At 40.6% G+C, this 13,631-nt stretch overlaps 1 protein-coding gene across 1 annotated transcript in view; it reads left to right on the top strand.

Annotated features, from left to right (window-relative positions):
• The window catches only part of ERICH3 (glutamate rich 3), a gene marked incomplete at its 3' end in the record, with an annotated part of 93,538 nt that extends 79,927 nt beyond the window's left edge, over positions 1-13,611 (top strand). Inside the window, exons 15-17 of the mRNA XM_021708552.1 lie at positions 9,143-9,184; positions 12,875-12,988; positions 13,091-13,611. Of these exons, the coding sequence (XP_021564227.1) occupies positions 9,143-9,184; positions 12,875-12,988; positions 13,091-13,611 (677 nt within the window). The remainder of the gene's footprint in view (positions 1-9,142; positions 9,185-12,874; positions 12,989-13,090) is intronic.
• Between the last annotated feature and the right edge of the window lie 20 nt (positions 13,612-13,631).

Here is a 13,631-nt window from a genome sequence, read left to right as displayed (position 1 = left end):
TTTGCAAATGTTCTTTAAAATGTGTTGCCTACTGTGTAAGAACTCATAGTTTTGCTCTCTGGGTCATCTTGCACAAAAGAACAAGATTTCTGGATTATGAAAGCCCAGCATCAGGGAACATAAGGAACACTGGAAAATATAACATTCATAGGTAAAACAAAACAAAGACCTTGTCAAATATTCAGAATGTTGTAGAATATTTAATGCTATCAAAAACCTAAGGATGAGTAGATTTTAATGGTTGGTGCTGAGGATAATGCAATAAATTTGTTAGTATTTTAAATGATGAATTTTAAAATTCATAAATATACTCAAAGTTTTTTTTTATGTGAATACAATTTTCTAAGAAAAATTTCAGATAAAATCATCCAGGTCTTGATTGTTTAGTTTATTATGCTGATATCGATGCCAAGCAAAGACATTATGACAAGTTTTTCTTCCTTAATGGAGTCTTCAGTGAGCTGGCTCAGACAGAAAGTAATGGAGCTGAGGTTATAGCTTGGGAAGAGGGTCTGTTTAGGTGGCTTTTCTGCAAAACACTCTTTTCACAAATTAGACCATAAAGCTGGTGAAATGTGCATATTTTGCTTGGATCCCTGACTAGAACTTTTGGTAGATATAAAATGAGGGCTGAAATAATAAGTAAAAGACTATCTCTCATATTTGTATGGTACTGAATTAATTATTCTTTAGTTAGACCTAGAATAAAAACTGTAATTGTGTTAAGAATAAATCTATGGGCTAAAATTTATATACAGTTAATGAAGTTTTGCAGTGTCTAAGCTGATACAATTTAATCTGAATTGTTTTTATTTAAGATCATATCAGTGGATAGAAAAGTACAATCATTGCTTTCACACCTTTTAGGTTGATGGCATGAAATAATATTTTCCTTTCCACTGTTTTATAATATGTCTCATTTAATTGGGCTTTGTCCAGTCCACAAACAAATCCGATTAATTGTATAAAAGATGTGTTGTACACAGTGAAGTAGATAAAGTAAAAAATTATAATTGCTAGCTACAATGAGATAGTGTCCTTGGGAATTAATTCAGTAGTAGAGGGCAGAGTTTTATTTTAATATTTTTTTGTTGTTATTTTCAATGCAAACTGTGGTGATGCATTGTGACATAATCTTGGCAATATCTTCGAATGGTGAAACAATTCAGGTGCATTAATCAGTAAAGTTGATATAATTTATCCACTATGAATGTAAATAAAATAGAGGAGTGCATTTTAATATAAAATGCATATGGAAGTAGGCACTTCATATTTTTTAGATGTGAATCAGGAAAAGTCATAGCGCTTGGCCAGGTAATTTAAACTTAAATAATGTTATAACTAAAGTGCAATGCCATTTTGTCATCATGCAGGCAAGGTAGAATGGTCCTGATGGAAGAATAAGAGCATACGTGTTAGAAGGGAAATAAAGCAGAGAGATGGCTTGAGGAAGGGGTGGTATTTTAGGAATGGCCTCTCTAGTGGCGGGATATTTGAGCAGAAGCCTGAATGAAGTGCAGGGATCACCACTCTGTCACCTTCAGAAAGAGCACCTGGAGAGAAGGGTCCAGCAGGTGCAATGGCCCCGGGCGGGGGGCCTCGCTGCTGGGTGAAGGATGAGGCCAGGAGACCAGTGTGTCAGGAGCCGAGGGGGCAGTGAGAGAGTGGGCAGAGGTGAGGTCAGGAGAGGAAACCTGTCAGTCGTCGGGAGGGATTTATTCAGAGACAGGACGATATGACAGACACATGGCCTGATCTGAAAATTTTGGAAAGATAGAGAATAGATTTCATCTTTCTTCGCCCATCTTTGAACAGCTGCGGTGTTGAGTTTGTAATCAATCCTGTTTTATTTTTTGTGGGCCATGTGTCAATGTCAAAGGTAACACGAGAACATCTTTACTGTGTAGGTAGATGATGTTAGTCATGAATTTTGTCATGGTGAGTTGTTGGGAAGACAACTGCCTGCCTAGATAAAGAATGATTAGAGCACAGGAATACTTTCAAGGTGACTGTGAACTTGGAATAAACTTGGGTTTCTTTTTACTCTGATTTTATGGCCTTCTTACATTCTTCCAATTCGGGTGGAAATTCTTGGCAAAACTTTCATCTGCTTTTGAATGGCTCAGGATTCTTAGTATGTTTTGTTCCAAAACACGGATAGGAGAGGGCATGGGTTGGGTGTCACTGAGAAGATGGGATAGAGAATGTAAAAGATGTAACATATGCCAAATCAGAACGCTTGATTTTTGACGGGAACCTGGAAGAGAGAATTGACAATGAGGATTCAAGCATGAAATAGAATAGACTGGGATTTCTGTTTCATGGCGTAAAGCATTTTTAAAAAAAGTTACATATATTGGTGGCTCTACTTCCCCTCACTTTCCACTGCCCAACTCTTTCTGACACCAGTGGCTAGAAAATACTTGATACAGGTGTCCCTCTTATCCATGTTTCACCTTCCATGGCCTCAGTTACTCATGGTCAACTTTGGTCTGAAAATAGGTGAGTACAGTACAATAAGATGTTGAGACAGGGAGAGGGAGGGGAGAAAGAGGGAGAGAGAGACGGGAGAGAGAGGAAGAGAAACAGGGAGAGAGAAAGAGGAAAAGAAACGGAGAAAGAGGGGGAGAGAGAGATAGAGAGAGAGGGGGGGGGAAGGGGGGGAGAAAGCGGGTGCATAGTCATATAACTTTTGTTGCAGTATGTTCTTGTAATTATTCCACTTTATTATTGTTTGTTCTCTTATTGGGCCTAGTTTATAAATTAAACTTTAGGTATGCGTGTATGTTTGCATGAGAAAAAAACACGTCTTAGCATTTGAAACTACGTATGATTTCAGGCATCCACTGATGGTCTGATAATGTTTCCCTTGCAAATAAGGAAAGGTTACTGTACTCTTAAACAAACAAGAAACCTTAAAGCCTCAGCGATATACAGTAAGCTTCAGGTCTTGCTTGATTTTTTGGACTTTACTTCTTACTTCTCTGCTTATTTTTTTTTCATCCGAGCTGACCAATGATGACATCTGAAGCCTTACCATAGAGAACAGGCAATTACAGGACAGAGATACTTTGGCTTTGTTTTGCCCCTTTCTGCATTATTCTAAAGGTGAAAAGTGGCCTGGAGGATGTGTAAAATTGTGGGAGGGAAAAAAAGGCAAGAGAAAGGAAGGAACAAATGAACAAGGAGGAATTACCAAAACAACAACAACAACAACAACAAAATCAGAGAAAAGGAAATGCCACACTGCAACCATGTCCAGCCTGCACAATTATAACCCTCGCCGTCATCATTCTAAGTACTATATTTTTTCTTAAAGATTTTGATAAAGAATCCCTGAAAACTTCCAAATTATCCATTTAAACCACACAAACAATGCTTCAAAAATGATCTGATTTTTTAAAATTTAGCAACTATTTATGACTAATAATTCCATTTGCATCTTGACTAGGAGACATTAAGGAGTCAACTTTTACATCCCACTGAAGATGGCCTGAATGATAAGATGTAGTGATTTGACTTGCTTTCACAAAAACTTTTAAATTATGGCAGTGAGTTTCTAAGTTTTTGTATCAACATAGCAGCAGGTCATATGAAGGCTATAAATCAAATTCTAGGGAGAATGCTTGCCAGAAAAATTCTGTGAAGACCCAGTTTAATTGTTGATAGGAGCTCAGATACCTGATGTCTCCCCTTCCCCCATTCTATTTAAAATGGGGAAGAAAATAAAAATAGCAATGTAAATGTTTTTAAAAGTTTAAAAAGTTTGCTCTTGAATCTAGGGAAGGTACCATCTAGATGTCACAAAATTCAAGGAATTTGTTGCGTGAGGGTATATTAGAGAAAGATATCAGGAGTTATCTTGACTTTATCTCCCATGAGAAAGAGGAGTAACCTCATGGAAATTAAAAAAAAGACAATCCTAGACCTCAGATTGAGGAGGACACGCTGGAAGCAAAGGTGAGCCTGGGGAAGCAGAACACTGGTGTGGCAGCCCCTGTATTGCTCACGATTCTTCAGAGTTGCGACCCACAGGAAAAGTGCCAAACACGAAGTCAGCAGCACTGATGGAGGGCTTTCTCCCTTGAACTCACAGAGGGTCTTTGCACCAAAGAAGATGCAATATCAAGAGCGAGGGTCTGACCACGGCTGCAGCTTGTGCAACCATAGGGAAGTGACACACAGAATCAAGTTTCTCTAAGAGGTTTCCAAGTCCCACCGGCTTTCCCTTTTTCCTCCAGCCTTGAGGTCTCAGAATCGGAGTTGGGAACTACTCGAGCTTAGCTTTTGTGAGGAATGTCTGCATCCCAAGGGAGTTCAGAGCACTTGAGAAGCTAACACTCTCTCCCAAAGGAAAATACAAACTAACAACTCTCATTTTTATGTATACATAAACATCTACTCATTTCATAATAAATAAGGACATAGAAAAATAGATTGATATAATTTAGAAGATTGATTTAGCAGATACTTATCTTTGTGTCTTTATTTCTAGCACCATAGAACAGAAGTTGTTGAATCTTCATCCCATGATAACAGTGCAATAAAACTAGACATCACTCACAAAATAGAATTAACTCTCACCAAAAAAGTGGAGATTTAAAAGAAGTACTTTAAATAATTCTCAAGTCTAAGAAAAAAATTCAGCTCCCTAGATAATTAACTGTGCAATTTTTGGAACCAAGAAGTGGTGTTTGTAAAGTGACCGAATTTAAACTATAGCCTCAAACAACAACCCAACTCAAACTATAACAGCAACAACAACAATAATACACAACAATAGAGAAATGCATACAGTCATACTTCAAGGGCTATATAAGTGAGAAAAGCATATGGAATGAATAAGAAAAATACGATATTTCACACAAAACAGATGAAAATATGACAAATGGGAAATAACTCCAATTATTTGAATAGCAAACTAAATATAAAGATGCTGATCATTCTTTTCAGAATAAATTTGAAATTTAATATAGAATGTCTCTAAATACTAAAGAGATTTTGGGATTAAAAAAAAACTTAGTATCATATGAAATGATTTATTAATACGATACAAGCAACAACAATAACAGTATAGAATACCAAAACTCTGGAGAAAAATTTGTAGCATGTATATGACAAAGGATTGATGTTTTCAATATATAAAGAGTTCTTACAAATCAGTAAGTAAAAGGCAAACACCATAACATAAGAAGAATGTATATTGTACAGCAGGATGTTCACAGAAGGAACCCCTAAGATTGATAGCTCTATTCTCGCCACCGCTTTTCAATTACTAAATTACCAAATGCAAAAAGAATTGGTGGAAATTGTGTTATTAGTGCAGAGAAACAGGTCTTTCCATTATTACTAATGAAATTTTTAATTGAGACCTCATTTTTTGAAGGACACCTGGAAACAGATAAAAAAACTTCTAAAAAGTTCATGCTTTTTGACACAGCAATTCCTGTGCCAGGGATTTATCCTAAAGAAATAGTCATTAATATGTTAAAAATTGCTGTAAGTGGTATTTATAACATTTTATGTTATTGAAGAATCATTTTTATTTAATGATATGGAGAAGTAGTCACAAAACATTGTTTAGTGGATAAAGTGGGATATAAAATGCTATCTGTAGTAAAAGTAGAGTAAAAAGATACTTTGGAGATTCACCCAAATGTTAATTAGTAGTTGCACTTGAGTGGCGAAGCTTTGGGCAATTATTATTTCCTCTTTGTACTTTTTAATTTTTTTCAAGCTTTCGATCATACACACACACACACACACACACACACACACACACACACACACACACACACACACACACACACACATACTATTTTCATATTTACAGAAAGTACAATGCATATTCTTGAAAAACAGTTTGTTTTCTTAACAAAAAAGCCAACATTGTAACGTAAGAACATGTTGGCATTTTTAAAAAGTACCTTCAAGTATCTTACATCATTTGAATGGGAAAAGGTGATTTTTCTAAGAAATCTCTGTTTGCGACTCTTCCACTTTGCTACGCATGCTGTGAGAACCGATGACTACCTTTGCCTTTAGTGGTCACCTCCTAGAGAGGTGAGGAAAGGGCCCTTGGGAATGAAGCCTGAACACACACAAGACACGCAGTGCCATGTCACAAGCTGAAAGGGAGTCTCAGCACAGTCCTCTTTCGCTGTGGGTGGAACACAGCTGGGGTTAGACTCTGGCCCTGTTCTTGCTTTTAAGTTTCAGTTTCAGAAGAACAGCTGAGAAAACATGGCCGGGGGAAGCCTTTTCTGGTCTCACACCTCGTAAGTCCTTGATCCTTACGCTGAGGCCCCATTCTTGCAGACCCTGAAACAGGTCATGCCTAATATACAGACAGGCAACTACTTCCAAAGCCTAAACCTCCAGGGCAGGCTGACAGGTGTGGGCAGATGGTGATGACAGCCCCGAGGCAGAAGGATGACCAGCCTCTCTACCGTTTCTGAGTGAGTTGTGGTCTTCAGGTTGTGCTGGTATAGTTTGACTCCCTAGACTAGTCTTTTGGTTTCATAGCTGCTAATTATTTAATTATTATTAGTAGTATTATTCTTGTAGACCACATTTCTTTAGAGACTGTAGACTACTGAGAAAATCTAAATATCTTGTTAACACTGATGAAACAAAGCCAAACAGATTTATGTGCAAAAAATAAAACATTGCTTATTTGGCTCTCTAGATATATAGTATTGACATTATCATTGCAGGTAAGATGATATTTAACTCATGTGTACTACGTCTATAAAGTTCATAAAATAAAGACTGACTTGATAGCAAATCCAATTATTACATAACTGTCATGAGTTGATGTCATTTTAAACGATGTTATTGTAAAGATCGTTTTATTTGGTGCATTGGATCAATGAGGAAAGATGATGTTCAAAGATTTAAAAGAAGATGCATTTGCACGATGTGGCGCCCCTCTTTTCGCTTCTGTGTTTGTCCTCTTAAGATTAATGTAGTTAAGTCATCATGTCCCCCCCAAATCCCACTTGAGGAAGGTACACCAGTATTTGTTACAAACAGAGAGGGATCATCAGTAAGTACTTACCCCTGAGCAATCCACCTTAAACTAAGCAAGAGACTTCATTCTAGTTCTGTTTTTCTCCAAGTAAAGAATTTGGATCAGCTGTATCAGAATATTAGGGGATCTTATTTGAATTTGAATGATTAAAAAAAAGATTATTAGGGGAGGACAAAGGAAGGAAGGAGGGAGGGTGGGAAGGAAGGAAGGAAAGAAATAAGTAAGTTTTGGAAATACTGTGTTCTTATTTCAGAAGACAAATATAGGCCTAGTGTTATTTGAATGTACTTTTGTTGACCAGGAGGTGGCATAATGGTAGATGCCAGGGCTTTAGCAACATGGGTCATCGGCTGATGATAAGGGATGTAGACCGGGAATTGTCAGAAACTAAATTAACTTACAAGCTTAACTAACTTTACAGTTTTTGCCTGGACTCGTACTGCCTTGGGTGATGACGTTTATCATCATCATCGTTTTCAGCATCATAGCCATGATCTACGAAGTGCATGAGCTCTTGCCAATAAGCGGAAGATAAGCATGCTCAAAATATACGTCTACACTTAATCCTCCCAAGACCTATTGAATAGACACCTCTTTTTGACAGTCGAATAAACTGAGGCGTAAGCTTAGGCCAAAGAGCTTGTCCAAAGTGATACAGTTAGTATGGAATATGCGACTTGAACTTGGGTCTCTGTGGTCCTAAAGTCCATGCCAGTAATCAGCTACAGATAACGAGAATTTCTACACCAGCTTTTTGCTGTCAAATTTATAGGAATCGTGTAATAGCTTTTTTGCGTCTGTCTACATGGAGTGAGGATTGGGGTCAAATCACTAAAATCTACTAATGCATGCAATGCTCATAGCACAGCCAGCTCTAGGAGTTTTAGCAATTTAAAAGAGCAGTGATGATTGGTGTCATAAAAGCCATAACACACATTTCTAGGCAACTAAACTGCTTTTTCAATCATTCCATTGCATGTGCATTTGGCAAATCTGTCACTGCTTCTGGTTGTTATCGTTTTTAAATGCAAGTCTTTCTTTGCATGGATTTCTTTACTGCCTGATCTTCTTCTGTCTTGTGTTTTCTTTCTGAAATCATGGCTTAGGAATTGTGTATTCTTAAGTGATTTTTAAAAGCAAGGTCGCTTTTTAATGTGAATGCTTTTAAACTGACCCCATTTGTTTAAATGATGTAAAATAACTCAGCAATGTTCCCGTGACCTGTTTTTATACCTTTGATGTTTTGTATGATCTCCAATCAGTTGGACAGATAATAACTGACACCTTGGCATCGGGCTGCCATTGCCACTCTGACACGGAGTCTGGTGTCTGCAGCACAGATGAGCAGGGGAAGCCCTTGAGGGAGCTGCAGATTGACACAGGTGGAGGTAAGGGCACGTTATTACCTGGGAGAGACCTTCAGTGATCCTCTACAGAAGACAGCCTGTGTCTGTCTTTGGTCTTCCTAGCTTTGTTTCTTCCTTCTGTCATCTTCTTTTTCTTTTCAACTCATGAATATCATGGCGGGAAGTGGTTGACAGGCCCTAAGGGGAGCTTTAAAATTAACATCAGGTATGAATGTTATTATCCTTTTTCAGATAGATTGGTACCTATGTTAAAAAAGATGAGACTAGCCGGTACAGGCTCAGCCTGTAATCCCGCGCTTTGGGAGGCTGAGGTGAGTGAATTGCCTGAGCCCGCGGGTTCGAGACTCGCCTGGGCCACTTGGCAAGACCTCATCTCTACAGTAAATCAAAAATCAGCCGGGCGTGGGAGCACGTGCCAGTATTCCGGCTACTTGGAAGGCTGAGGTGGAAGGATCGCCAGAGCCCAGCAGGTTGAGGCTGCAGTGGCAGGGAGCGGCCACTGCAATCCAGTCTGGGCGACAGAGTGAGACTCCAACTCAAAAAAAAAAGAAAAAAGATGAGGCTTTAGATTATAAAATACGGGTAGTGATTTTCAAATCAATATTATTTCATAACCTGCCTCCCAGTTACTTGACCAGGTCGGCGAATTTGCCTTAACTGACCCATTTGGGGACATCAAGAGCCAATGCCTATTTCACAATGATTCCTTTGAGCATCCTTTTTTTTTTTTTTTCCCAATTAGGAAAGAATTCATTGCCATCAGCATGTGACCTGGCTCTTGATGGTAAATAATCCTTCTGCAAGAGGCCACTGACAGTGATCCAACAGACCCTAGCTCATACATATTTGGTCAAATTCCTATGTCCTTAAAATCAGGCTGCCCCCTATTTAGTGAATGACTTTCTTGAAAATGTCCTGATATGTGTGTGTGTGGGGGGGGGTATGAGTATTTAATTTTATTCATCATGTGGTCATAATACCCCACCTTCACTTGGTATTGATAGTCATCAAATCCTGTGAGGCATTTTAGATTTGACACTACTTTCAAGCAAACAGTCTAGCCAGCCACAGTTTTATGGATGCTGGCAGAAGACACAGGACTCCTGGGTCAGAGGAAAAGGTCTTCACAGCAAATAGCAGTAGCCAGAGGATCTGTGTTTATGCTGGTCCTCTGAACTCCAGTTCTCTCTTGGCAACATGAAAAGATGCAGGTAACACTAGAATATGCAGTGGGCTGAGTTACAGAAGAGGGACCCTGAGCTTGCAGAACCCCAATATTTTACAGTGGGGATTCAACCAAAGGAATTTTAGTGCACATCCCCAGACATTCATTCTACAGCACAGGCACAGTAGAAGTTATTGTTGATCATATCTAATTCAAACAAGAACATTCACTAGTTGTAAGTAGCAGAAGGAGCATACAGAAGGAAGATGAGTTAGGGCTTCCTTTATGCCAGGCACTGTGCTAAACATTTTACATAAACCACCCTATTCACCATCACAAGGATTCTGTGGGTCCAGCACTGTGATTCTCATTTGATGGATAAGAAAACGAAGGCTCGGAGAGGTGTTATTTCTCAAGTCCATACACCTAATAAGTGCCAGAGCTGGCGTTTTCACCGAGGTGGGTCTTACCTTTAGGTGCACACTGATTCTATTAAAGCAAATTGTTGCTGCTTGTGAGTATTGTTTGTTCTTTTATTTTTAACGTTTTTTTCAAAAGCCCATGAGGTTGCCATCAAGCAGTATGTCATGTTTTCATACTGATATTTCTTAGGAAGGTTTCAATCACTCTTTCTCCCTTTCTTTAGGAATGTCATGTCTGACTCCCCATTGTGTGTGTGTGTGTGTGTGTGTGTGTGTGTGTGTGTTCATATAATAGCTCAGCTGGATGCCATTAGAATTTTCTATCCTAGAATTTAGGCATGGTGTATTATGACATTGTGGCTAGGCAATTTTATTCCCCTGTTTTTCTGAGTATTCTTTAGCTAATCGATATAGTTAGGGAATTTATTTAAATTATTTTCATATCTGACTTTTTCATATAACTTCATGCAGGAATTTGATTGGCAACAGATATTCCACGAAAGAGACTCTACTCACGTTGTTTCTCATTGTTTCAATTTAATTTTGTTTTAAACCCAGTGATATTTGTAATGAAATTAAATGGACCATATTCTCTCAGGTGAATCAGCTGCGAGTTCTCTGAGCAAACATTTGATTCTACATTCTTCTTTGGGAGATTTTAGGTACACCTAGGAAGTAAGTGCTATGATACACAGATGACATATAGAAGTCAGCCTCAGCCATATTGACAACCTGAAGTTTCTATTTCACCCCGTTGAAAGCATCATAAAATACCTTCTGAATACATTTTTAAGGGAAATATATCAACTATTACTGCCTTACCTAAAAATGTTTTATCATGGTAGCTGGCAAAAGACCAAGGGAACACAACTAAGGGTAACCAAGTTTGGTGTTAAGAAAGGAAAGGATAGCCGGGCTTGGTGGCTCAGCCTGTAATCCCGCGCCTTTGGGAGGCTGAGGTGAGTGGATTGCCTGAGCCCGCACGTTCGAGACCCGCCTGGGCAGCAAGACCTCATCTCTACAATAAATCAAAAAATCAGCTGGGCGTGGTAGCGCATGCCTGTAATTCCGGCTACTCGAAAGGCTGAGGAGGAAGGATCGCCGGAGCCCAGCAGGTCGAGGCTGCGGTGGCCGGGAGTGGCCACTGCACTCCAGTCTGGGCGACTGAGTGAGACTCTAACTCAAAAAAAATAAAAAGAAAGAAAAGGATATGGTAAGACAGTCTTGGGTGAGATACAAGAATAGGGGGAAAGTAAGATTAGGGCTGTAGACTTCTGGTAGATTGTTGGTAATGGTGTTCAGGGTAAGATGACTAACCAACAGCAAGTTAAAAAGGTGAGAGGCACATTTGCCTACTTCATAAGTTTACAAGATTTAGAGGTTGACACCCTGGTATAATAACTTATTTGATAGCATCTAGTCCAGTGTCTTTTATAAATGGAAAATGTTCGATGGCTAAGAATTATTAAGATGATAATTTTCCAAGCCCTTATCTCCCGAAGTATTATTCTGCAGCCGGGAAATTTAAACACTTTGGGGACTTGACATGACATGCCTTTCTTTGCTTATTTTCATGGATCATTCAAAAAACATGTCTTTGTTAAATAATAAGAAATCCATTTGAAGTCTTTACAAAACATATCAAACCTATATTTATTGACTTGTGATAGCTAGTATACCCAGATTTCCCTGGGAATCATGGATCAAAACTTATAAAATACTTCAAAAAGATGATTTATGTTGAAATTTGTCCCATTTTACAAAGTCTGTCTTGCTCTGTGATCCTATTTTGCCAAAGGCAAATCAGTTTCTGAATGCAGGTGGGAAGTATCCTGACCTGTAATACAAATGGGCGTCTTTATAAAAAGTCTTACCTTTCGTTACCAAATTTTTTGATGACCAGATCTAGATAGAATAGCTTACAAGATGGCCATGATAACAATCAGCTTACATAGTATTATGACTGTCTTGCTGAATTCCCACATGAGTACCAGAAACAGGCAGCAGACATATTATGGTGCTATAGGGAATAATACTTTCTAAGAAGATGAAGCCAGGCTCGGTGGCTCAGCCTGTAATCCCCCACCTTTGGGAGGCTGAGGCGGAAGGATCGCCGGAGCCCAGCAGGTCGAGGCTGCGGTGGCCGGGAGCGGCCACTGCACTCCAGTCTGGGCGACAGAGTGAGACTCCAACTCAATAAATAAATAAATAAATAAATAAATAAATAAAATTTATTAAAAAAAAAAGAAGATGAAATACTCACTGTTTTTCTTATTGCATAATTTTCCTGAAAGTCTTAACATTTTAGGTGAAAGTGGCAGATGTATGTGTGTGTGAGAGAGAAGGGGAATGAGAAAGAGAGAGAGAGAGAGAGAGAGAGAGAGAGAGAGAGAGATTTAACTGATTCTAAGAAAAGACATGAGGACATGGTTTTTGTTGCTTATTTTCAACATTGCTGATGTTCACCTTTCCTTTAATATCAATGTTTCCATTTGATTTGAAAGCATTTATTTTTTAGATTGAAAAATATAGTCTATTTACAAACAGAGAGCGAAAGGGAGAGAGAGGAAGGTAAGAGAGGGGGCCAGAGCTTAGGAGAACATGGTAGCCATAGCTCAAAGAGTCACATGACCAGACCAGAGCTTAGCAAAGCAACGGCTGAAAGCATTTCTTTTTATAGTAAAAGGCCATTGTGAAATCACGGTGTCTGCTATAGTTGACGGCATCATGGAGCCAGTGGAAAAACCCTTTTTATATGTGGTGCAATGGCTCCTTGATATTATATATAAATATCTATATTACAAGTATATATTCTTGAAGTGTATAATATCCTCTCCCTTGCCCACCTGGGTTACAGCAGCCTTGTTTTCTCGCCTTCTTTTTATAGCACCACACAAGAATTTAGCGGTGGGGGAACGGGCCGCCCTCGACCCCAGCTCCGCGACCAAGCCACTGGCCCAAGGCGTGTGCAAGCTGGCAAAGGAAGAAGCACCCAGGGAAGGTGAAGCAGCCGAGCAGCCAGAGGCGGCAGAGCAGATCGCAGAGGGGAGGCTGAGCGGGGCGGAGGCAGAAGGGGCTGGAAGGCTGGCTGGGGAGGCGTCAGACCCCGCAGGGCCGGCGGCCGCCGGCGACTCCGCGGCTCGGAACCAAGACGAGGCGCCGAGGGAGCTGGCCTTGGTGCTGACCGTGGCCGGGGCAGAGAAGGCCGCTCACGAAGGGGCGCAGGGCTCGGAAAAGGCCGCGGCCCTGGTCTCCGGGGGGCTTCGGGAGACCCCGGGGGAGGCGGCGAGGCTGGAGACGGGGGCGGCTGAAGGAGGGGAGGCTGAGAGTGACGTGGAGAGCGAAGAGGACACGTCCACAGACCTGGAGGACACGGGGCCCCTGGAGGACGCGGCGTCCGCGACGGAGGAGGGTTCCGAGGAGGCGGCTTTGGGGGGCGAGGAGCCGGCCCCGGGGCAGAAGGGGGCCATGGGGACAGAAGCGCCCTTGCGCCCCTGCACGGGAGAGGCAGGGGCCGGTTGGCGCGGAGGCTCGGAGGCCAGCCCCGGAGGCCCTGGGGCGGGGGAGGCCGAAAGGGCGGAGGCGGCGACCCCGGCAGAGGCTGCCGGGGAAGAAGAGGCGCAGGTGTCGCCCGAGGTGGCAGG

This window comes from Carlito syrichta, unplaced genomic scaffold, assembly GCF_000164805.1.
Source record: "Carlito syrichta isolate Samal-C Ts95f unplaced genomic scaffold, Tarsius_syrichta-2.0.1 Scaffold142905, whole genome shotgun sequence".
NCBI lineage: Eukaryota > Metazoa > Chordata > Mammalia > Primates > Tarsiidae > Carlito > Carlito syrichta.
This window is presented reverse-complemented; position numbering and strand designations above follow the sequence as displayed.